At 35.4% G+C, this 26,761-nt stretch overlaps 2 protein-coding genes across 3 annotated transcripts in view; one reads left to right on the forward strand and one right to left on the reverse strand.

Annotated features, from left to right (window-relative positions):
* IFT56 (intraflagellar transport 56) overlaps nt 1–22,295 on the reverse strand; it is a 38,189-nt gene extending 15,894 nt beyond the window's left edge. The window contains exons 1-13 of one of the 2 annotated variants that reach the window (XM_034403392.2): nt 22,122–22,295; nt 14,496–14,682; nt 14,064–14,201; nt 10,425–10,517; nt 8,661–8,775; nt 8,456–8,505; nt 7,613–7,758; nt 4,853–5,024; nt 4,527–4,601; nt 3,426–3,528; nt 2,309–2,364; nt 1,465–1,518; nt 1,002–1,065 (exon numbers count right to left, since the gene is read on the reverse strand). In XM_034403392.2, coding sequence (XP_034259283.1) covers nt 1,002–1,065; nt 1,465–1,518; nt 2,309–2,364; nt 3,426–3,528; nt 4,527–4,601; nt 4,853–5,024; nt 7,613–7,758; nt 8,456–8,505; nt 8,661–8,775; nt 10,425–10,517; nt 14,064–14,201 — 1,066 coding nt within the window. In that variant the 5' untranslated portion in view covers nt 14,496–14,682; nt 22,122–22,295. Of the gene's footprint in view, nt 1–1,001; nt 1,066–1,464; nt 1,519–2,308; nt 2,365–3,425; nt 3,529–4,526; nt 4,602–4,852; nt 5,025–7,612; nt 7,759–8,455; nt 8,506–8,660; nt 8,776–10,424; nt 10,518–14,063; nt 14,202–14,324; nt 14,470–14,495; nt 14,683–22,121 lie in introns of those variants that run through there. The other variant, XM_034403391.3, reaches the window with a different exon arrangement.
* Nucleotides 22,296–24,476: 2,181 nt separating this feature from the next.
* Nucleotides 24,477–26,761, forward strand: part of GUCY2C (guanylate cyclase 2C) — a 92,966-nt gene continuing 90,681 nt past the window's right edge. The window contains exons 1-2 of the mRNA XM_034403390.3: nt 24,477–24,771; nt 25,999–26,117. Coding sequence (XP_034259281.1) covers nt 24,543–24,771; nt 25,999–26,117 — 348 coding nt within the window. The 5' untranslated portion in view covers nt 24,477–24,542. The remainder of the gene's footprint in view (nt 24,772–25,998; nt 26,118–26,761) is intronic.

Raw genomic sequence — 26,761 nt, forward strand, 5'->3', positions numbered from 1 at the left:
GGGAGTACACCTACGTTCATTTGTTTTCAGAACTACTGCCAGGATGTCAGGAAGCAACACAATATATTATTTACTTTGTTGACAGATAGGAAACAATTTGACACTGATTGAAGGGATGGAGAATGATCTTAAAGGATAGTGGGAAGATCCATTACAAGGAAACAATCAGTCAAGTACCCATTGAATCCATTCCAAGAAATAAGAAGTTGCCTCAGATATGCTCCTCTTTAATCCATACAAAGATAAAGTGAGGAAAGAGGAAAGCATATTCAGACTTGCAATATTCTGTCACTATAGCTCAGGGATCCCCAATCCCTGGCACCGGGCCACAGCCTACGCCAGGAACCGGGCCACACAAGTGAGTGAAGCCCCATTCACGTATGTGTGGAATGCAGCACTGTGTATAACTATGCCTTTCAGTGTCTGCGGAAAAACCACTTTTCATGGAACCGGTCTCTGGCACCCAAAACATTGGGGACCGCTGCTATAGCTGTTCTAATAAAATAAAAATAGCTCTAAGACTCATATGACAATTCTTTCTCGATCTGGTTTGCCTTAAAGGGCTGAACTTGAAGTAAGCAGGAATTTCTTGATAGTAAGAGCTATTAAGCATTTGCCTCGTAGAATTATGGCTACTCCCTCACTGAAGGTTTTCAAGTAAAGATTAGAGAGTTATTTGTCTGGGATGCTCAGAGAAGTTATGAGCTTCCAATGTCCTATATTCTATAGGACATTGATATTCAAATGTATATTCAAAGAATTCTATAATTCTTTGTGACATGAAAATTTATAATCTAAATTCATAACTTAAATTGGACATAAATATACATCTAATTCTAGCCCAAATAGCATATTTATGTTGCATTTTTATATTAAACATTTCTACTTAATATTTGTCACTGGCAAATACTAATAGCAATATTCCTTTCATTGAATCACATAATAAATTTAATACAATTAATGTCTGACGAAAAGAGAAACACAGCACATTTAAAACATACCACATTCACTAGCTGATCCTCCCACCAGTTGGAAAAATTGCTGAGCAATTTTCAAATGGTCTCTCTGAAAAAGAACAATATAGAAATAGGGCTTTTATTGCACTGATAAATATTTTTCCTTTCTATTTCCTGAATGCCTAGTTCCATTCTTCATCATGCTCATTTTGTTTTCCATTTTCTCCTCCCAAAATGTTTTGATGTTAATGAGCATATTCAGTTATCATTGTTTTTTAAATTTCTGTGTAAAACTATTTTTTTTAAAATAGTTGAGCCTTCCCCAAGCATGGTTATATTTCCTTTTTGTTTCTCAGTAGCTCTAGCTTGCCTAAAACAGTTATAATTAACTAACACAAGAAATTTATGTAAAAAAGGTTCAAGTTAAAATTTCAATCAGCTTCTGCGTTCAATTTGACCATTTATGGATTCTTCATAAATTACTAGTATCAGAAACTGTTATACTCACTGAACCCATTTCCTGCCCAAGTACTGCATTCACTACTCCCTTCAGAATATATTCCTAAAAATATTGAAAAAATAATTAAATTATGCAATTTGTTTCCTGATGCTTAAAGCAATTTGCAATTCTTTTATTCAAATTACTGTGCAAATACATCAGATATCTTTATGGATGCTAATTGTATCAAGTTAAATATAAAAGGCACTCAAACCATTAAAAGGCTGATCAGTCATCCATTTCATTCTTCTGCTAAAATTGTAGGTATATTCCATTATACAAGCATGTATTTTAAATTAACCACCCAGTTTCCAGAAATTTATCTTGGCATCTTCCAGGTTTTTAAAGTATACATCAGCTAAAGAAATTATTTTTAAATAATAACAGTAACAGTAATGAATTTGAAATAAGTGAAATAATCACAAAATGGAAATATCCATAAAAATCTATAAAAGTCACTTAAATGGAACATCAAACACATCAATTGTTTTACTATAGTTTATCATAAAATTTCAAAACTTGAACCAAGTATATTGTACAGCTTATATTGTTTTGATCACTGTTAAGTATGAAGAAAAATTCAAAACAGTTTTCATCAAGAATAAATTAGCTATACTTGATTGCATTAAAATATGTGTGACACAAATGACAATTCTTTTTTCACAGATTTTAACAAAACTTAATTACTCTGATCCACTTATCTTAATTACTTAATTACTCTGATCCACATATCTTTTTTAAAAAATGGAAGGCAACAAACAAAAAATAGACGGTACAAGAATTTAATTCTATCCTATAACATTTCAAAGATAATTTCTTCTAGTATGTATCAATGAATAAACTTTTTTTTAACCTGAGGGGTTGCAGGTTCCAGGTCTTTAATCAAGTTGTAAGCCTCCTGTACATCATCTGAAATAATATGATACAGTATATAATATTACAGTATATAATACTGTACCTCTCCTATACTTTTATTCATCTATTGACAAAAAAAGACGGTAAATATTTGTATAATGTTATTCTTTAAATGTTACAATAGGTGTACAGTTTAAAGGCTTTTTAGCCTTTTTTATTCATATATTCACATATTATACATAGAGAAAAGAGAAAGAAAATGCATCAAAACAGAATGTCAACTTATTTTTTTCTGGATCCATATACAATGTATTTAATTACTAAAATGAGACATTTTATTAGACTAACAAACCAAAACAATCACAGAAAAGCATTTTGGGGGATTTTGTTTTAATAGCAGAGATACAAATAAATAAATACCAGTCAATGTGACAATTGCAGAATAACAACAATAATTAAGTGTCAGGGTTCCAAACGATGCCCTAATGAAAGTGGGAACCTCAAGCAGTTTCAAGAAAAATCCAGTTGTTTATTAGGAGCGCCATGTCAGCGAGCAGGTCAGGAAAGCTTTGCGAGTTGACACTAAGATCAGCCCAAGATCAAAACATGTGGTTTTGAAGTCTGCTATTCAAAATAAATCTCAAGGTGGGAGGAGGGACCAAAGAGATTTCTTATTGTTATAGTTGAAGTTAGTGATGTTTGAGTTTTTGTTCCTACCTAAATCAGCTGAAGTTAGAAGAGATTGAACAGATTGCCTTAAGCAAAAAATTCACTTGTTCCTTTAAAAGGGACGTTAAATAACAGGACTATGCAGCATTTCGGAATTGAAAGCAAAATGTATTGGAAGTACAGGTGGCAAACATAAACATTTGTCTGCAATACCTTAAAGAATCCCAGATGTTTCTCCAGGGATATCCTGCTTGACATCATTTGTTAGCTCATGAAGCACCACAAATAAAAAATAGCAAGCAACTGTATCCCCCCCAATAATTCCCAAAACAAAGTACATATATTTTCTATTTGATAGAAAAAGATCACTAAAAACGTGAACAGATATATAAAATATATTTAGATACATATAAAAATGTAAAATGAGATATATAAATTTTTTTCACCTTGCCGAAGATAATAAATGACTAGATTCAGTCTAGCTTCAGGAATGACATCAACCAGTGGAGGGAGTACTTGGAGAGACCCTTCCCCTCCTCGGAATACCACCTGTAAGTAGAAGTATTCACTGTATTAATATTGTAGCAAACAAGTTACAATTTAATCCCATGCATGTTTTCAATGTATTTACTATACTAAGCAGTTTATCATGAATGATGACATTTGTCACGTATTATTCCATTGCTTTTGTAGTTTACAGATTAAATATTTACCCCAGAAATCATAGTGACATCTTTATTATTTAATGCTATCAATATATAAGCACTTTCATACACAGCCACTATATATACATTCCAAAACTTGGATATAGTTGATAAGAGGGGGAAAAAAAGGTCAAGCACAAGACCTTGCAGAAAACATGGATTTTAAGGTGGGAGGTAAAAGGTGACATCAAGTATATGGTCTGTAAGAAAAGAGAGTTTCAAACAGCAACAAGGATAAGAAAGAATAACTAAGAATATTATCTGACATTTTAAGATGATAGATTTAGATAAGTTAAAGTCATTAATAGGGTAATAAGCTGTAAAACACATGGTAGCTGTAGGATAAGATGACAACAGTGTATAAGGGAAGGAATGAGAAGCCGGTAAAAGAGATACAAGGAAGAATTGTGAATGGAATAAATAAATATATCTTTAAATTTTTTTGTCTTGTGAAAAAAGTTAATTTCAAGAAAAAATCATCATAAGCAGAATCATAAGAGAAACATGTATCAATACAGAGTTAACATCATCTGAAAAATGACATATCTGAAAAATTACATCAAAATGAAGCTGGTGGGAATGGATCATATAAGGTTTTTGAAGAAATAATAAATATTTGAACATAATAGGAAAAGAACTTAAAGTCAGGAATAGGTTAATGATAGTGCATGAATGTGATAATCAATGGAATTTCTTTTTCAGGAACTCTTCTGAGAAGTGCAACTTTCATAGCTCATTCCCAATCAATAAATTACTCTTCCAGACAAATTGACCAAACAGTACTTTGATCATGTATATGATCGGCATAAATTACATTATATGAGCTATCCCATTGCTACTTACCAAGTTATGCTTAATGAGCTCTTTAGCAAATTCAAATGATGTTGAGGCACTGTCCATCAAACTTTTAAGCTCTGCCTTGTAGTTTTAAAGAAATTTAAAAAACAGACAATAGGTCATATCAACAGTGATAACCAAAGAAATAAACATATGCAAAATACTATAGGATTAAAATGTTTGTTCTGCATAGTATCAGGAACAATAAGAAATAGCTATACACACACCACAAAGAATTTGCATTTCTCAAGAATAGATACTGAAATGTTATAGCAAAATTTAAACTTGGATTGAAGAAAGATTTGAGAGATTAAACTATAGTAACAAAATACCTCAGCAGCTTTCCCATTGTAGAGTCGGAAATGATTACAAGCCTTTAAGTTAAGAGCAATGGTACTATCAGGAACCTGTTGAAGGTAAACAGCTAGCACCTCTTGAGAGACATCATAGTAATCCAACTTGTAGTAACACAAGGCCACATATACATTGAGGGCCAGATATTCCCTGCCAAATCAAAGTTCATCAACATATTAATATAACTAATGCTTTATGAAATTCAACTAAGTTTCAGTGATATAAAATTTAGAAAAGCCCAGTATATAAATCTAAAAAATATATTACATTATTAAGTTGTAATGAAGTAAACTGGATATTGGGGGTATAAAAAAATACCCCCAATATACATCTTACTTCATTACAACTTAGTACCTTTATCTTGCTATAAACTGTGATAAAGTAAATGTCTATGGTATACTGTAGGTATGAAACTCTCAGCTAATGGGACACTAAAATTGTTGCCTAGGATCCTGGGCATATAATTTTACATTTGTTTAAAATAACAGAAACATCAGAAAAAACATGGACACTGCAATATAAATTTATATTGCCGTATTTTTCCGAGTATAAAACACACTTCCCCCCCCCAAAAGAGAGTGAAAATTTGGGTGCGTCTTATACACCAAATGTAGCCTCGCCCACCCGCCAGCCTCCACCCGTTGGCCTCTGCCTCCCAGCAATTTGCCTCCTTGCAGCAAACAGCCCGTTTCAGCTTCAGCACAGCCTGATTAGCACCAGCAGTTGATTGTAGGTTGGATCGGCCTCCCAACCATCAGCTGTTTCAGGCTGCAGGGATTGCCATTGCCTACTGCCGCCTCTGCGGGCCTCCGCTGTTTGCTGTTTAGTGTAAGGAGGCAAATTGCTGGGAGGCAGAGGCAGATTTTTTTTTTCTTGTTTTCCTCCCCAAAAAAGATAGATGCATCTTATAGTCTGGAGCATCTTATACTCCGAAAAATACAGTATGTTGTTTCTAACTGATCAAGAATTTGGAATTATAGTGGATAACTCACTGAAGATTAACATAGTGTGCAACAGCTGTGAAAAAGCTGTTTTCCATGGAGAATTCATGAGAAAGGTGTCCAAATGTAAATAAATCTGTCAATAATTATTTGATAAATAAATGGCTCTCTTGAGAGACTCAAGATAGCAAACACAGCATTCTCTCCTCCACTGGTTTCCTCACACAAACAACCTCGTAAGTGAGTCTCCATGGCTGAGAATGAATTTGAATTTGGGTCTCCCCTGTTCTAGCCCAACATCTTGGAAGTACTGTATACATTTTTGGTCACTGCAATGGGTGTGGGGAAAGTGCAGAAAAAAAGCAATCAAAGTGACTGACCAAAGGGCTCAAATATATTTGAGACTCTTAACTTGAAGAAAAAATAACTGAGTGAAGATTCAATCAATGCATTTAAAATTCCGAGCATAGAAAGAGTAGACCTGAAGAAGTTTCTCTTTCAAAACTAGGATCAGGAGACTTCAAAGAAATTGACTGGAAGTCTTGGAATAAACAAAAGAAAGCATTTCTGCATAATGCATAATTGGTTTGTAGAATTCATTAACATAAGACATAGGCCTGGCTATTAGTTTGGATTGCTTTAAAAGAGGATAATTTATAAAGAATATATTTATCAAAACTGTTAGGCATGGAGACTCAGTGTTCACTGTTTCAATAAGGTGACTGCATGTTTCCAGATACAAATACAAAGAGAACAATAGCAAGAGAAGTGTTTGCATTCATTTGCTATTTGCACGTACCTTAGAGGGATTTAGTTGGTTACTATGAAAATAAAAATTGCTGGCTTAAAATAGGTCTTGATTTGATCCAGCTATTTCTCTATTTTGTAGTTTTAACACATTTTGTAGATTCAGGCACTAAATGTAATAAGCCTGAACCCTTGGTGGGTTTCTACCAGCTCATCGCGGTTTGGGCAAACTGGTAGTGGCGGCGGTGGCAGCAGGTTCCGCCCATCCGCCCAGATGTCATCACGGATGCTCTGCGCATGAGTGAAGTAAGCACACACATATGCACGCTCATAGTTCCAAACCAGTAGCGAAGGTAAGTGGAACCCACTACTGGCCTAAAGGTGCATCTGGATGTAATTATACCTCCTGAATGATTTGCAGCAGATTGCCAAGGTTTTCTGACCCCTATCTGCTTAACAGTAACAACTTCAAAATGATTCTCCCCCACCATAAATTAAACTATTGACATGAAGAAAGACTGGGGTAATTCAGATTAGATATTTAGGTGGAAAGTTTGCCCCATTCGTTTCTGGCCCTTGATGAATTTCTAAAGTTTTTAATTCTCATCTTTCTCTTTTTTAACCAGAATCTAATTTAAACAGGAAAAAAGCCCCACTAGATTGAAGTATGTCCTTCTAGAGTTATTCAATTATTTAAGAATTATTTTTAAATCATTTAAAATTTGCACAAGGTAAAATATCAAAAAGTAATTGTTCATAAAAAAAATAACAGCCCCACATATATCTAATATGAATGTAGAATTGTACCTTCATTAGCATTTTTCCTTAAATGTCCACATTCCCTGCATGTTTTATTAAACTCAGAACTCACTACTGGATCAAAAATGTAAAGATTTTACGGTAACATTTTAAAGAAGGATCTCAAAAGACAATATTTAAACTCAGCAAAAGACAGCTAAAACATTGCAAGATCGAAAAGCCCTATGAAATTATTTGTTTCAGCTTTCCCCTCCAAATTATGTTAAACAGATAGAGACAAGTTGAACCAACCTGTTATCAAGCAGTATGCGTTTATAGATATCAATAGCTTCTTGATAATGAGATCGCATATAGTGTATAGATGCTAAACTAAGCTGGTCTTCTGTTATATCCTGCAAATTCTGATGGAAATTCATCAGTTTCTTCTCATCACCAAACTAAGAAAGAAATATGATTTAAAGACAGAGACAAGTGGATGCCTTACACATATTCTAATACTTTGTCTGCTGAAAATAATATTTAACCATATTTCTCTTCTACCATCTTTCATTAGAAACCAATCATTTTTCCAGACTTCAGGCAGTCTACAAAAGAGTCATCTATTTCTCAATTATCTTAATTCTTGTCACCATGAAATTTTCAGGCTTTCATCTTCTGTGCTTACTTAGTACTTCAGGTCTTCATTTCATTATTCTACCTAGAGAACTTCTTTCTTACTTAAACAGGTCTTTCAGAATTTGAATAGTAAGGTGAAGGTGTAAAAGTTATTGTATTTTTATGAAGTGGCAATGCAGCTCAGAATAGCATTAGGAGTATGCATATATGTAAGCTGAGCAAAAGTGAATAAATTAATTGTAGCAGAATCTCCATGGTATAGAGAGGTATAGTGAATGGTGTTAATGTCAACTAGATTTAGTTAGGTTCCTTCCTCCTCCCACCCCCCTTTCTTCTTCTCTCTAACATCTTTTGCTTCCTTTTTTTCCCAAGTACCTTGCATTACACTATTTGCTCTGAAAACAAATAGCATGATAGGTATTTATAAGATTTTAAATAACATTTGGGGACATGATGGGAACTGGATTTCAAAATACTTCAACTACTTCCAAATTTGATCCAATGTTTTGAAATACATACCTTGTGTGCTAGATGGAACAGCATACGATTCTGAAGTCTACTCTTGGGAGCTAAAAACAAAATTAATACCTAGGTTTTCAAACTTATTAATTCATATGCCTCATTTTCACGGTGCAAACAATGTCCCCACTCACTTCCAGTAAGTGCACCTGAATTTATTGCCAGTAAAAATAAATAAAAAAGCAACCTTAATTATCAGACTCACCTTTCAAAGCAGACTGTTCAGCTTGTGTATACATTCCCAAGAAGAAGTAAGTGCAAGCTAAATTCACCCACACATCAGGGTTGCAGGCAGATTCCTTGATTAATTCCTCATACTCCTTAAATAAATAATAATTTTTGATACAGCCTTGCTTAATCACCACAGACAAATTTATGCTTTATTTCTTCTTATAACCCAGCCAGAGCACATAAGAACTGTAAATAAGTAAAAAATATATATAAACAGAAATGACTACCATGTCCAGTGCAAATATAGTATTTCAGTTATCATCAAAATTTTGAAAAAGCTGCATCCTTTTACTTGCAGCTACTTTTAGGGCTTTCCCAAATCATTTCTACAAGTGTGTGCATGTACAGCAGTTTTGCTCTATTAGAAGTACTAATGGAAATGTTTTATGTGCATGCACATGTACAAGAAACCTGAAAAAAACTGAAAATAGTTGTATGATATTGCCTGGAAGATACTACTACTTCTGCAGTTTAAGAAGAAAAACTTCACTCATATCAATCTGCTTTGCAAAACATCTGTTTAAGTACTTTGCATAGCCTTAACTTTGTACTACTATAATTTTTTTCTTCTTGTGCCATATCCTTCATCGGACGTTGGCAATCCTATTTTTATCAACAGCCACATGAAAAAGTGCTATTGAGTTTTGTCCAAACCAGTCCCTTAGATTTTGAAGCCATGATGTTCTTTTTCTGGAACCTCGTTCCTGGACCTCGTTTGCCTTTAATCTTTCCTTGGAAGATTAAGTGAAGTATGCCGTATTTTTCTGGGTATCTCATCACATGTCCAAAATATTCTAACTTTTGCTTTTTTATGGTTTTGATGATTTCCCTTGGCTTTCCCTTTTATCACTTCCTCATTTCTGATTTTGTCAACCCAACTTATACACAACAGTTTTCTTCTACAATATTTAAACATATATTCAATTAGATGCAAGCCTTTGAAATACTTATTTTATCTTACTTATTCTGGTCCATGAGATACATTATAGTTGTAAATTTCATTCTTCACAGATAGTAAATTTGAGGAACAATGTTATATAGTGACACAGTCATAGTGACACAATCATATGTAAATTGATTCAATTTTCTCTTACCATGATTCTCTTGGAATATTATCCTCATATAAACATAGAATTTTGAAAAATAGCAGATCATAAATTAATACATTGTATTTCATAAATAAGTCAAAATAATAAACTATATATAATTTATTCACTAGGCTTCTGGACACAAAATATTATAACCAGTATTTTTGCTTTTATATTACTTTGAGGAAAATTTACAGGTAGTCCTCGACCTACAACAGTTCACTTAGTAACTGTTCGAACTTACAACGGCGCTGAAAATAGTGACTTATGACCATTTTTCACACTTAACGATCATTGCAGTATCTCTATGGTCACGTGATTTACATTTGGATGCTTGACAACTGACTCACATTTATGATGGTTGCAGTGTCCCAGGATCATGTGATCAGCTTTTGCAATCTTCTGACAAGCAAAGCCAATGGGGAAACCGGATTCACTTAACAACTGTGTTACTAATTTAATAACTGCACTGATTCACTTAACAAATGTGACAAGGAAAGTTGTAAAAGGGGGAAAAAATCAACAAATTTCTCACTTAGCAACATACATTATGGGCTCAATTGTAATTGTAAGTTGAGGCCTACCTCATCCTCATTCTTACAAATTTAAGAGAACGTCCTCCTTTTCAGGACAAAGAAGCACTACCTCACCTCCAGTGCTCTCTTGTAGTCACCCAGATGGAAAGCACAATATCCAATCCAGAGGTCTGCATCTTCCTCCTGTTCTCCAACCTGACGCTTAAACTTGGGAAGCAGACAGAATAAAAATTAAAGTGATATCCAATTGTGACCAAGTTCATATAATTTTTAATTATTTTAAAATGACAAGTTTATGGCAGCCATATAGTATACACAAATCTAGCCTTTTAGGCAGTGATGGGGCTTTAATTTAGACACTCTCAAATGTCTGTATATATGATGTTCATGTATAAAAGAAGGGCTCGCATTTAAATTAAGTAATTAGATGTTTACAAATATTTAGATAAGCAGTTTTTATGACTGGCAGGCAGAAATGTATTAAGGTGATCATGAATATGATGTGCCATCAAGTGGTTATTGACTTAGCAACACCACAAATATTTCTAAGTTGATAGGATCTCCATACAATCAATTTGTCACTGTCAGTTAGGCAGTACTCATTAGCTCATTAAGCCACAATATGAGTGAAGTGCAAAGTGTGGTTACAATACATTCACTCCAACTCTGCTTTTCTCACTGCAAATGTAGGTTTTTAAAAAGGCAACAACATTGTAATTTGATTGTCCTTACATGTCTGCATGTAACTACCATTATGAACTGTTGACACACATAGTTCATGATGCAAAATTGACTCTTGTATTTGCATCTTAATGTATTAATCATAGAACATTAATTATAGAACATTAATCATAGAACGGAAGAAAAGCTAGGAATTTATAAACTAATAAATTAAACAAACTTAATTCTAATTTGTTCAGATGCAACAATCATATTCTCACATGAATATGTCACACTAAACCATCCATATGTGCACAAACATAGTGCTCATTCATGTTGCAGTTTAATAATATTGCTTCTGTTGCACTGCTCTCAACAAGGAATAAACTTGTAGAACAACTACTGCATTAGCTTATGGCCATGTTCACACATGATAAACAAGGAATTTTGGCTTATTACAAGCAGTTTATTCTACCTTCTCCAGCAAATTAAGATGGTTGCTATAAAATCCTAATTCCTAAACTGATAAAGTCATTTTAAACTATCTTGTTCATAATGTTGTGATTTAGATACGATACAGTACTTTCCTTATTACTGGTAATACCTCATCAGTCTACACTAAGGTGACCAGACGTCCCGCTTTTGGCGGGACAGTCCCACTTTTGAGCAATTTGTCCCGCGTCCCGCGGCGTTTTAAAAAAGTCCCGATTTTTCATTCTGCCTCCTGAGTCCCGGCTGCCTCCTGAATCCCCGCTGATGGCTAGAGGGAAAAAAAACTCTTTAAACTCTTGCCGCGGGGCTTCAAAGGGCCGACCTACAGCTGATCAGTGTTTAAAAAAAAATGAATAGACCCATGCCTGCAAAAATAGAAAAAATAGCCCCTGTTAACAGCTTCCGCTAGGTTAATTAGCTGCAAAAAGCTGCAAAAAGTTCCTGGAGCAGATTTTTTTCCCCCTAGCTATGCTGAAAACAAAGGCGAAAGCGAAAGTAAAGCTGCAACGTGACAAAATGAGGCAGAGAGAGATTTCTTTCTTTTTCTTTTTCTTTTTCCTCACCAAAAAAGGTAGGTACAAAACTGCAAACAATGGGAAATTTTGGGCAAAAGAGGAGAGTTCAAGATTTTAAAACACAAAAGAAAAAAAGCTCTATTTAACTAGGGAATTGTAATAATTGAGATACTATTAATAATTGTATATTGTGTTGAAAGCAGAAATGGTTAAGTTGTGGTTTGGAGGAATATATGGGGGAAATTATTTGGTTTATTATTATTGGTAAATATAATTAATTGATTTGTAAGAAATTGGATTGCATGGAAATAATTGGAATATTCATGTTCATATTGATTAATATACAAAAAAGATAGTTATATAACTAATTGATTTATATTAAAATGTTGAATTTGTATTAAACAACTGTATTACATAATTACATAATTAACCAATGTGAGGATGGATATAAAAATAGATGACAATGGGAAGGGGTATAATATAGAATAGAAGGGAAAAATTGAATTTGATTAAGATTAGAGATGAGGATGAAGGGTAATATTGTTTTTTTAAAAAAATAGATGAGGAATAAATATGGCAAAAAGGAAATATAGAAATTGTAAATTTAATTGAAATGACTAAACACTGTTTAAATTTGTGAACCAGCCAAATATTCTGTTCAAAGAAAATACATTGTATGTTTGTATGTGTGTTTCTAATTATTGCTATTTATTCATATTTGTTCTCTTTTATTCTTTAAAGTTTAACAATTCATTCTTAATCTTAATATCTTTATATTTGCTTGGGATTGGCTTTCTTCCCTTTCATCTTTTTTATTGTACAGCAATCTTTCTCCTCAAACCTACCACCACTCTCTTTTCTTTCCTTGTTACTTTCTCTTCCCCCCACCCTCTTTTTCTCCTCCCTACTTCCTCTTCCTTTCTCCTTCTCCTCCTCTCTTCCTCCCTCTCTTACCCTCACTCCTACTCTAATTTCCATTCCTTCATCCCTCTCTATTGCTGTATCCTTTAATGCATATGGACTACTCAGAGGGCTGAAAAAGTTATTTTTGACTGATCCTCACACTTTTGACCAGTCCTCGAACTTACGACTGTCCTCACATTTTACGTTTTTGCTCTATCTTGTCATCATGGTGAAGAGAAGCAGTTGTGAAATGAGTGACATGGTTGTTAAGAATACTGCACGGGCATAAATGTGAGGATGGTCATAAGTGTGAGGACCAGTCAAAAGTGTGAGGACCTGTCAGAAATGACTTTTCAGCCCTCTGAGTAGTCCCTATACACATAGCCATGGCCACCCAGTCACATGACCAGCTAGCCACGCCCACCCAGTCACATGGCCTCCAAGCCACGCCCACACAATAAGTCACGCCCACAATGGTGTCCTTCTTACCAATGTTAAAATCTGTTCACCTTACCCTATACACATAGCCACGCCCACCCAGTCACATGACCAGCTAGCCACGCCCACAAAATAAGCCACACCCACAATGTCCCTCTTTACCAATGTTAAAATCTGGTCACCTTAGTCTACACACCAGCTATGAAGGCTATATTTAATCTATAGCAAGGAAGATAAATTGTAATCTGTGGATTATCTGGGGCCACTGCATAAAGTGGTTAGATGTCTATAGAGATTCTCAGTCATCCAGGTCATGGTTGTTCCAAAGGTGCTTTTTCAAGAGGCAACTGGACTTTTTGGTTTTTCTTTAAAGATATTTTCGCTTCTCATCCAAGTTTCTTGGATGAGAAGTGAAATGTCTTCAAAGAAAAATCAGAAAGTCCAGCTGCCTCTTGAGAAAGCACCTTTCGGTTAGACTCCTAACCCAACTTCTATTTTGCAGAGGTGATATTTGCCACTCTGGCAAATCAGAGAAGCAAAAAGCACGGATGTTCTCAGTCTGAAATGACTGAAGTAGCAACAAGGTGTCGGGACAACTTTCCTTCCCCCCTCCCCACCCCCAAAGCACTGATCTGTTCCGAAAGATGTCTAAACAAATATGCTAGCAAATAATCCAGAAGCGGCTGCAGCAACTCCACTTGCAGAATTCTCGTCCCGCCAAATTCCCCAAATCCATCCCTAGTACCTCTAAAAGGGCAATGGCCCCAGTGAAATCTCGCTGAGTTAATAAATCTTCCAGCTGCGGCAGCCGTTTGCCTTTCTTTCTGCGTTTATCCGCTGATTGAGGCCCGCCTCCAACAGCGGGTTTCAGCCGTGAGAGCATCTGCAAAAGCGACAGAAGTAAGAACAAGGGAAAGGGAAAAGGGCTCCGCTAGTCTTTTTCGCCCTCTCATCTCTTTAGAAAAGCCCCTTAATCTAGCCTTATCCGATTCTTCTTGTCCCTCACCATTTTGCCCACAGGCCTGCTTCACAAAAAACAACGGTCGTCTGTTGCTATTCTGCCTCACCAAGGTCTCTGTTACCCTGGCAACCGCGCGAAGGGTGGTAGTTAGGGTAAGGCAATCTGGCCTGGGAGACAGCAACAAAAGACCGGGCGGCAACTACGAGTCATACTTACAGTTCCGGCGGCTCTCCGGACAAAATAGTTTTGGGAAGAATCTCAGAAATCCAAGCGCTTCAGTGACGTGAAGAGGCGTGTACCCTTTCGTGGTTTAGGAGGGCGAAGAAAGGAGAGTCCCAATTCGACGGGAAAGCTCCGTTTTCACGAAGCGCTGACTAGCTGTACCTTGTCCAGTGACACATTTCTGCAAGAAAAACCACTGCGGTAGGCATCTCTGTAGAGTTGCTTACTGAGTTGCTGCTACAACTGACTCCGATGGATCGGATAATGGGTCCGATATCATCACCCAACGAAGACTGTTTCTACTTACTACAATATGCTATGATCGCATATTTATTTGTATATAGCTGGGTAAACTTGTATACAGTTGTATGCTTCACGTTTATATTTTTACATTACAACAAAATAATACTAATTCCCAAACAATATACAATAAGCATCTGAGGAGGGCATGAAGGCAAATGACATGTGTTGTGATCTGACACAAAGCCTGTGACTTAACATATTTCCAAATGAGTAGGACTAAAAAAAAAAGTCACTGTTTGTGTTGGTATCATTAGTAGATTTTTAACTTCCCTTAAATAACATGTTACCAGTGATTTTGTGCAATTTCTTCTTCATCATTATTATTTTCAAATACTTATGGGCCAAAGGTTTTAAATTATTTAATTGCACCACTACTGCATACATGAGGGCAAAAGAATTGCTATTGCTGAGCACATTGTAAGCCGCCCTGAGTCTCCGGAGAAGGGCGGCATATAAATCAAATTAAAAAAAATTAAAAGAAATTAAATTAAAAATTAAAAAATTAAAAAAAAAGAAGAAGGGGACAACAGATGGCTGGATGGAGTCACTGAAGCAGTAGGCATGAGCTTAAATTGACTCCAGAGGATGGTAGAGGACAGGAAGTCCTGGAGGAACGTTGTCCATGGGATTGCGAAGGGTTGATACGACTTTGCAATTAACAACAACAACTGCATACATAGAATAACATTTAGAGAATTTAGGAGCAGTTTATGGAAGTTTAATGACATAAAATCATGGAAGTTTATGACAAAAATCATACTATTTTATACATGACCTGGAAATAAATCTTATTGTTTTCAATTAAGTGTATTCCCTAGATCAGTCTGAATTAAATTATATACTTTAATGAGTTACTATATAGTGACTGATGATTTATACAAGTATGCTTATTAAAAATGATGCCTGATTTATGTACCACGTTGAATTTGTCACTTCAACAAATCCAAAAAAAAAAATTTGGGGGGGGAACCATTAACCATTAATGAAAAATGTCTATTCATTTAAGATACTGGAAATATCAAGAGCAGTAATGTTTTTTCCTGTGTTTTCTGTTTTCACAATGATTGCTGCCTAGAACTGAAGAAATAGGTAGACTACAACTGTTTTAAATAAATAAATGTTATGGTCCCAGATTCTTTTCTCCCAGAGATATTGCAAAGCAAAAGGGAAGTCTATAGATCTTCTTTATAGCTAAGTTAAAATGCTGTCTACCATCCCTTTGCCAGGCAAAAATTATACTGGTATTAAATTTGTTACCACAATCCTGCCACAAGCAAGATTGCAAATACGTTATCCTTATCTACAATGTATATTGTATATTTAATGACAAAGATGATGGATTCTCTCAGTTTTGTTGTACTCTGCTACTACCACCACCAACTATGAAAAAAGGAAATAAAATCCACCAATTTTTCTCTTTAACATGGACTATGGAGGAAACAATTTTTGCCAGATGGCTAGACCATTAGATTTTACAGTGAATTTCCACTTTCCATAAGACCGTTACATTATGTTTATTGAAAAGGAACATAGGTATAGCACTTCAGCATACCAATGTGCTAAATGAAAAGGAGTCAGATACAACTGTTGACTGATATGAAGAAGAACATGGTAAAATAGATTGGTAATATTCAACATATACTATATGTGGAATATACTGTATATAGAGGAATATATATTGCATTAGAAGATAGGTGCAATTTTAAAATTGAAAAGAAATATTAGTTACTTGCATTGTGCAGACAACACTACATATTCTGATAGTTGTAATGCAAAGGATCTGCAAGCTCTAACTATGAAAGTAAAGAAGCATAATAAAAAATATGGGACTAAGCTTAAATATATAGAAGAGCAAATTAATGACAGGTATAGTAACTATCCCTAAAAATGGACAATGAAGCTACTGAAGTGGTGAATATCTCTTACTGTAAGGGTTGTAAGAAAGAGGCAATGGCAAACCATATCTGAAAAACCTGGCCAAGAAAACTGCAGGGACCAGTTCACCTGTGATTTCTTCCCCAACCCCCCAGAACTTTAACCTTAGACTGTCTACTGTCGACCTTACCCCATTCCTAAGAGGTCTTTAAGGGGCGTGCATAAGCGCACCAGCGTGCCTACCGTCCCTGTCCTAATGTTCCCTTTTATTTGTATCCATCTCATGTATTTATAATATGTCTATACATATATCTGTTTTCTAATACATGCTTGGTTGATTAAATAAATAAATAAATAAATAATAGATTAAACTATTTCACTATTGATTATGAGTATGCTGACTATTTATTCTTGAGTTCCAGGGGTTATATTTGATGAGTTTTATAATCTTGTAAGATGCCCAGAATCTCTTATGTGAGATAGACAGCTATATAAATTATATAAATGAAAACAAATTATAAAAGCACAGGCTCTTTTCTGCCATAATTCAATATTAAGGACAGCATGGAGACTCATTGAGACAAAGTCTCAAGGATAGTCAGTGTAAAGCTGATTTGGGGTGGGAAGCAAAGAGTCGTTTTAGAGATTATCTGGTTGTTTTCTGGAAATAAATCTTGCTGGACAGGAAATAGCTTGTGGAAATTCTAGGGACAGAAATAATTTTCTGTCATAGAAGATTTATTTCTGGAAAAAACATCAAATCACCACTAGAGTATACTGTGTTTCTTATGCTAGTTTTACTATGTTAAATGATTGATGCCCCAACAATCATCACAAAACTATTTTTTAAAAATCTCTGCACTGCTGTTTACTAGAAAGTCTATTTTGTACATTTCTAATATGTAACATTTTCTAATACAAAAAAGCATAAAAAGGCAACACAGAATTTTTACAGAGTAATGATTATGATAGAATATCCATCCAAAGTGAGCGAAAAAGGAACGTTCAAGCCACATCCACCACCTACATCAGTGGTGGGTTGCCCCCAGTTCGGACTGGTTCTATAGAACCGGTAGTAAAACCGGCAGGAGGCTCTGCCCACTGACCCTGACGTCATCAGAAGCGATCTGTGCACGCACTGAAGCTTCTGTGCATGCGCAGAAGCAAGGCGCGCACATAAGCAAAGCGAGCGCACACGTGCAATCCCGTTGCGAACCGGTAGTAAAGGTAAGGAGAACCCACCCCTGACCTGCATGCAGTTTTCCCATCCTCCACTGTTAATAAATCTCTACCCCTACAAAGAGCTAGACAAGAAGAAAGTTAAAGAAGTAGCAGCATAAGTGGTATTTTCATTTATACTTCCAACAAAAGGCCAACATCCAATGAGGGAGCAAAGGGTTTTAGAAATGAACCACTGACTTAAAAGCTGGTGTCGTCAAAAGAACTTTGGTTTCCTAGACCATGGTTTGCATTACCTACATGAAGGGCTACTGACAAGGTTTGGATTGAAGCTCACAAGAACTGGAAATAATATTTTCAGAAAATGACTGGCTCATCAGAAAAACTTTAAACTAAAATTGAGGGAAGAGGGAACCTTTAGAATCTAATTCCAAGAAAAAACCACTAGATAACTAATCATATAAGGAAGTAGTGTGTAAAGAGAAAGAAGAAGAAAAAGAAAAACACAATGGAGTAGAGAGTGATGGAAAGGAAATAAACCCAGTTACAAAGTAGGAGATATAAGAAACATACCCAAGACTCATAAAGGACTCAAATGTCTATACATGAACACTCAAAGTTTAGGGAACAAACAGGGTGAACATGAAGTACTAGTACATTAAGGCAGATATGATATAGTTGCCATTACTGAAACTGGGTGGAATGAAACTCATAACTGGATTGTACTGATGGAAGGATACAAAGAGGAGGTGTATTATATATAAAAGATCTCTACACCTCTACAGAAATCCACCAAACCAAGGATGAAAACCTCCTAGAATCCATATGGATCAATATAAAAGGAAAATAGAATGACATTGCTATAGTCCTCAACTTATGACTACAAATGAACTCAAAAGTTAGGTGGTTAAATGAGACATTTGTTAAGTGAGTTTTGTCTCATTTTATGACCTTTCTAGCCACAGTTGTTAAGTGAATCATTGCAGTTGTTAAGTTAGTAACATAGTTGTTAAGTGAATCTGGCATTCTCATTGACTTTGTTTGTCAGAAGGTCACAAAAGCTGTTCACATGACTTCAGGACACTGCAACCATCATAAATATGAGTCAGTTGCCAAGCGTCCAAATTTTGATTAGATGATCACGGGGATACTACAATGGTTGTACATGTGAAAAATTGTCATACGTTGCTTTTTTCAGTGCCACTGTAACTTTGAACAGTCACTAAACAAACTGTTGTAAGTCAAGGACTATCTGTACTACAGACCACCCAAGCAAACAGAAGAAATAGACGAGTGGTTTGCTAAAAATTAATGAATGTAGGAAACATATCACAGTAGCAATGGGAGACTTTAACTACCCTGATATCAACAGGGAGATAAACTCTGCAGCACGTGGGAGATCAAAGAAGATTTAGCTGACAACTTTGTCATGCAAAAGGAAGAGGAGGAACTAGAGGAAAAGCTATACTGGATCTAATTCTTACTTATAGAACAGAAGTTATCGAGAGAGTTGAAGTTGCCGGAACTTTGGGCAAGAGTGACCATGTCAAATTGGAATTCAATATAATGCAAACACAAGCAATGGAACATAATTCAACCAGGGTCTTAAACTTTAAAAGATCTGATTTAACAAACTCAGAGACAGCCTAAGAAAGTTTCCATGGATGAAAATCCTAAAAGGAGAAAACAGTTCCAGAAGCATGGGAAACTCTGAAAAATATGATCGTAAGAGACCAGTTCAGCACATTACCACTGAAAAAGAAAAGTAGGAAATCCAAGAAGAAACTAGCATGGTTGCACAAAGATCTCTCTGATAATCTGAAAGACAAAAAGGACAAGTACAAAAAAATGGAAAGAAGGACACATAACTAAGGCAGCATATCAGCACATAGCCAGAATCTGCAAAGATGAAGTCAGGAAAGCAAAGGCTCAGAACGAACAAAGACTTGCAACAGAAGTCAAAGATAATTTTAAAAAGTTTCTTTCAACCTATAAATATGAAAAAAGTCAAGGAGACAGTAGGTCCACAAAGAGAGAAGATGGCAAGGAAGTAACAGGTAGCAGAGACAAAGTAGAACTACTTAACTCATTTTTTTCATGTAAAAAGAAACTATAGCCTAATCTACCAAAAACCTAACCATAAAAGACAGACTAGAAATAAAAACTAAAATAAGCAAGAAAATGGTTAGAGAACACCTCTGATCTTGATGAATATATATCACCAGGACCTGGCAAATTAAAGCCCAAGGTTCTGAATTATCTCAGAAACATTGTATCCTGGGAGAGACTGGAAGCGTCGTGGCGAGACCGGCTGGAAAAATAGCGGGCTCCGACGAGCTCTGTGAAAATCCAGCCAGACAAACCGCTGTCGGGGGGGGGGTGTCTTTGGACCAGAACCATCTTGTAGGGACAGCGAAGAAGGAGAGGCATCTTGGAAGACCAAGAGGAACAGGCAAGTTCCTCAATAGGTCAGAAACAGATCTTCAGGGCTGCTACATTTAGTGCTGTGGGAGACTGGGAGGGGGGATTGCATGGAGTTGGGGAGATATCTAGTCATAATAACATTCTTTTCTCTGAGAGTCAAGGACATTCTGCCTGCACTTGGAGCGGCGTGATTGGGAAGCATCTCCTCTTGGGACGGTGCATTGATTGGACAATGTGATGGACATGTGGGTGCAGGGAAAGGGACTTGGACTTTCTTTTTGGTGGGAAAAACCTGGAAGCTTTCAGATTCGGGTTTTCCCAGATGTGTCAATATGACATCTCTAATAAAATGGAACTTTGAGGAAATTCTATCCTCGGAGTCTTCTTTTGTTGGGGATGTTACTTGGAACCCTGACATTTTATATGTGAAATCAATTAACATGATTGTTGCTTTCTTTATTTTTATATTGGTATCAGTAAAAAGTTGACCATAGACCTCCAGGGGAGGTATGATGAATTGAAGACAGCTCTCTCAAGGAGATCACAGGACAGCAGTTTTCTGTGGTTTTAAATGCCAGGAGACTTCCACATCAGCCATCTTGCTTTAACAGAGTCTGTTAAAGAATACCAAGTTTGCAAACCTAATTTTCTAATCTCTTTTGGAAATTGCCTATTAATCATCTTAAAGCTATTAAAGACCTTCAGAAGAGTGTTTGAAAAGTCTTCATCAGGTGAGTTTATTTTCAACTATGAACAAAAGAAAAATTAATTATAAACTAAACAACTTTTAATTTTTTAAAATTAACACCTTTCAAGCATTCCTGGTACTCTAAGCAGCTCATTTGTTAATCATTGAAGACTGCCCTGATATAGTTGATTTCCCAGAACTTGATGTGCCCCTCACATTGCTGTCAGAAAAGGAAATGATGAGTACAGCCAAATTATTGGGATGAGGAAAGCATTTTAGACAGGGAGAATATACAATATTGCATAGGATACTACAGTGTTCTTACTTAAGACATTCTCAATGTGGGAAGCACCCCCCTCCTAGAAGAATGAAATATTTTGTGGAATATTAAATATTTTGTGGAATATTATTTAGAGGTAGAAAACAGACTCACTGTTTCTTAATAGCCTCCCCCCCCAGCAGATATTTTGTGCCTATTAAGAAAGACTGGGCCAGCCTATCTACAAAGCAAAAGACCTTCAGCTTCAGGATGATGGGATTAAGAACAGGACATGATCCTTCAGGACAAAATAGGATTAACCCACTACCATTTAGCAGAAGACACAGAGCTCACTACATTGCACTATCTCCTAAGGGTATTTCAGACATTGCACCACCCCCAGAACAGTCCAAGCTCAGACAAACACCTAGGATTTTCATTTCCTCTTTTGCCTATAGAGCCAACTATGACCCCTATGTAATCCCTACACGACCCCCATAGGAATCTAAAAACAGCCAATAAAATATTAAAGGACATGTTCATGGCACAGGAACAGGAAACTCAAATACAAAGCCCAAAAGAAGGTATAAAACCACCTACTCTCAATTCCATTTTGGCAGCTGCACCAGAACCATAAATGCAGATGGTTCTGTTCATCATTAAACCATCTTTCCAATCAGCCTCCATGTTTCTGATGTCTTTCTCCCAGCTTGGAACTGAACCAGATGGATTTTCCTTCCAACATCAAGGTGTTATTGTAGTACTCCAGTATCATTTCTGCATTGATATACTTTTGTGTTTGACAGCTAAGTGAACTGTTTAAGCTAAGTCCCAGGATATCTAAAATGACAAAACAATCAATAGGTAAACAAAGTTTGCCCATTTATCTTACCTTTTCCCACATTCTGTTTTTGGGATTAAGCTGATATAGCATTTCCTTCACAGATCCCTAAAGGGAAAAATAGCTTGAAGGCTTTATAGGTTTCACAACAATTGCTGCCTGCAATTGCCTGCATACAACCGGACAACTACACACTATCTTGTTGATTCCCAGTTAAGTTGCAGGTAGTACTGCATTGTTTACAGAGCTTTGCAGTTGTTCCTAGCAAAGAAAGAAGGAATGAAATAGACAAGAATATTACTAGTTCCTGCTTCCTTTTGTCAGGGGACTAACTTGTGTGCAAAGTATCGGGTTGCTTGGATTCTTCAGTTTTTAGTGACTGCTTCATGTTTGGAGGATTGCTAGAGGGTCTTTTTTCTTTCATGTGGAATAGAGGAAGGGAATTATTGTTACTTGAGAACTGTCTCTTTTTCTTAGCTAGGCAACCTCCAGCATACGGTTGTCCATCTACACAAGTTATTTAAAACATATCACCCCTTTTCTACTTTTTATAGCAGAGTACAGCCTTAAGTACCTTATTGCTGGCCTATTATCCTTTTATTATCCTTACTAAGATACAGAGGAATGGTGACAGGGTAACTTGGCAGTTTCTCCTTAATAAGGGTACATATCTCTGTTTTTGCAAATGACTAGACAAACAGATACTTAGATTTGAGGGCAATAACATTTATTAAATTTCTTTCTTGCATGAAAGGCCAGCTTAAAATGGTTACTGATAAATTAGGGAATGGAAATGCACTAGGGTGGAAATACCATTAGACCTTACTGTCTAATTGCTTATAATAATTCAATAGGTTGGCTTATTCCTATGTACCATGTTTCCCCAAAAATAAGGCCCTGTCTTATATTTTTTTGAACCCTGAAATAAGCGCTTGGCCTTATTGCCATACACTCAAAAGCCCAATTGGGCTTATTATCAGGGGATGTCTTATTTTGGGATGTTTGTTTTACACAATTGATCTGAGGAATACCATCATCACAAATGCAAATAATCAGGTACAATGTATCACTTCTATTCAGATAGATACCATAGATAGATAGATAGATAGATAGATAGATAGATAGATAGATAGATATCTGCAATTTGAGTACAAAAAGATGTAATCATATATAGTCTTCCCTTGTTTTATGCTATGATTATATTTCCCCAAAACCTTGCATAAGGTGAATTTGCATAAAGTAGTTAGTGGGGAAGAAAGGGAGTTGTGGAATATGGTGTAAAATTTTGTAACCCAAAGGAATTTACAAATGTGCTTATAAATTTTTAGAGCAATGATCTTAAGCATTACATTACTTAAATATGTTTTCTTCTTTGTCTCATGTTCTCTATATAGCAAAAGTATTTTCTCCACATTTATTACAGTCGGATTTCAAAGGCACATAATTATTATACAAAAAAAGAGAGGCTTACAGCACTATGGATTTTATTAGCATTTTTATGGTATTGTACTTGTAGGTTGGCTCAAGTTAAAAGCTTTCCCTGGGCCTGTAGATCATTTAGCTTTGGTCCTCTGCAGTATAACAAACACGTTTCTAGCACTTTTCTTTTTCATTTTAGACAAGGGCCTTCCTTGGACAAGAGGACGTTGGCCATTTTCACCCATAGTAACAGTAATGGCTATTACAGGCAAAGAAGTACAATTAGTTGGAGGCAGAATGTACAACTAGAGCAATTTCATAACACAATGGTAAACACATGAATAAGAACAAAGATGGGTTTGATGGGGGAAAATGCCTTGCCATATTTTCAGACCTTTGGTGCAAATTGACTAAATTGAAACAAATCACATATTAACCCCTTCTCTCCCTTTTTTTCTTTTGCGTAAAACAAATTAGCATAAGCCAAGGGAAACTGTATATATGTTATTGGTTCTTTGAAAATGCCACTAGATGAAAGAGAAAAAAGGTGGAAGAAAATAATAAGCAAGAATCTTTTGTCAGAGCAGGATGTAAATATGAAAATATGAAAATAGAATCTCAAAACAAATCACAGTTTTTATTCAGTATCCTTCTGCGCATTATGATAAGAGGCATTATGATTTAGAATGGCGAGACCAGGAGCCATTGTGCTCTGCATTAATGGGCTTTTAAATCTTATTTCAGTTTTTTTTTTTTAATAATGTTATTGGCTCCTCTCTTTTTTTTTCTTGTGAATCATATTGAATGCTTATCTGGTGAGGTGTGGCTAATGCCTCAGTTTTATAGCTTACATGTTCTCTACTGCAAACATGAAAAACAACCTTTGGTCTCTTCCCATCTTCATGAGTTCTGCTCCTGTTAATTGTTCACAACAGAGGTGACAGGTAAGGCAGATGGGCGTGGAGTGAAAAAGAAGCACTGAAAAGAACAGAAGGACCCATTTTAAAAAAGGAAAGTTGAACAGAGTGCTAGACATAAGGCAGATGCTAAAATATGCCAAGTGCCAGTACAAAGTATAATAAGGCAACAATGATGTATCAGTTTGTGGGAACATCATTTCTCTTGAGTCAGCTGCTGTGGTACACTAGTGAAACCAAGTGTGGGAAAGATGAATATGTGATCAATGTAATGATGCTAAATGACTCTGATTATCCAGTGACATCAGAGAACTTAAAACCAACTGTAGAACTGGGGCTCAGACTGGTGAATGAAATTCTGAAAGGTAAGAATGTTAATTGCATTGTTCTATAGTTTTCAGTACTTTAGCTATCTATAAATCTTTAGCTATCAGTAATTGATCAATACAGTTTAAACCAATTCTGTCCAAACAGCTTTATGTGGGTTTAGAGTTGATTTTAACAAATCATAATTTATAATATTTTTCAAAGTAATCTTTATTTTAAAAATAAACATTTTGAAGCATAACATCAAAATACAATTTATGTAATCTAACACTTTTAGTAATGCAAAATATTTAATATACTAAAATTTGGTAATGATACAAGTCCAGATTACAGCACAGTATAACAAATACACAGCATACCTGCTAATTTCTTTTCTCAAGTTTATCTCACTGAGAATGCAATTCGTGCTGTTCTTTCATGGAGGCAGGAACTATTTTTCTTTCATGTGATATCAGTTGTAATTGATCTTACAACTGCTGTATTAAAATGGAATATCTCTCAGTATCGAAACTGCTTGTTGCATAGTGCTTATGATAGTAATAGTATGGAAGAACAGACTATTTATGGTGGGAATTTAGTTCCAAACATTAAGAGGAAAGCAACTTTGCGAAAGTTGGTTGAAAATTTTGCAAACAAATTCTTTAGTTTAGACATAAGCATTTGCCTTAAATATTACTCACCTATTGTTTTAAAATAAGACTTAATAGCATTCAGGCTTTAAATTGTATTCAGCTGTTTTGAAGACAGTTTCTCTTATCTGCAATTGAAGCAAATTTTGCTACATCAAAAGAACGAGACAGAAAGTATAATCATAATAATTTCCATAGGACACTGGTAGAGTTCAGTTAAAATTCCCATATTCTATTCCATTTATTTCAAATATAGAAGATCTACAATGTGTGTGTATATATAGTGGGGGCACCCAATACAATAAAAATAATTATACATCCTTATTAAAATTATTGCATTGCGTATTGTTTTATTAAATTATTGTACACTTATTTACAATACACTATTGTATTGTAAATTAGGGAATGACCCTAACGATTTGAGATTATGTATTTACATAACAGGGATGTTATTATTCATGATTAATGTCAGTATTATTTTTAATTTATTGTATGTCTATTGCTGGTCGAGGATCGTAATACAGTTTTATTCATTTATTCATTCATATTCATTCAATCATTGTACACTTCAGTAGATATTTTTATCATTTAAAGTTTATCTTACAATTCAATATTCTATTTGTATTATTGTTACAGAAAGCAACATGACTGTCAAAGTAAGCGCTACATATGATCTGTTCAACACATCTGTCTATTCCTCACAAGGGTGCCGCAGTAGCACTTGTGAAGGTGTGGCATTTGCTAAACAGCTCGATGTGAGTATAATGAACTTTTATAGCTACATTTCTAGCTTTGACATGCTTTATAGTGACTATTATGCTTCTTTCATATATTATGTTTGACCAGTTTTATTTTCTCTTTGCTGTAAAGCTGCTAGTTTTTATAGATATTTTTCTCTTTATTTTCAATATTTTTTTATTTTTTATTCAGAACATTAAAATACAAATTCCAAAAAAGGGAAAAAAGAAAATGCAAAAACAAAGCAAAACTAGACAAAACAAAAAAGAGAAGAATATAAATGTGTATAAAAGTGCATGAAAAGAAAAAAACATAAATTGTCCCCCCCAGTTGAATGCTGATAAATATATTTCAAGAATAATAGTCCCCACCCTTGAAAAACAGGCACACAATTTATGAACTTCTACAACTTTGTTTGCCCAACCCATTTGACCTGACATCTATCTACTATATATATAAAAAAACAGGGTTGGAAGAAATATCCTTCTGGGTTCAGTTCCAAGTGGGGAAAAAGACACTGGGAACATGGTGGCTGCTTGGAAAGATGGTTTTAATGGTGGACAGGATCACATGCCTTGAAGATCTTGGGTACAGAAAAAAGGGAAGAGATGCTGAGAGTGCCTCAGTTTTATTCCCTCTCTAGGCTTTTGAATTTGAGCTT

The sequence above is a fragment of the Pantherophis guttatus genome, chromosome 7 (genome assembly GCF_059756535.1).
Source record: "Pantherophis guttatus breed Tessera chromosome 7, ASM5975653v1, whole genome shotgun sequence".
Classification (NCBI taxonomy): Eukaryota; Metazoa; Chordata; class Lepidosauria; order Squamata; family Colubridae; genus Pantherophis; species Pantherophis guttatus.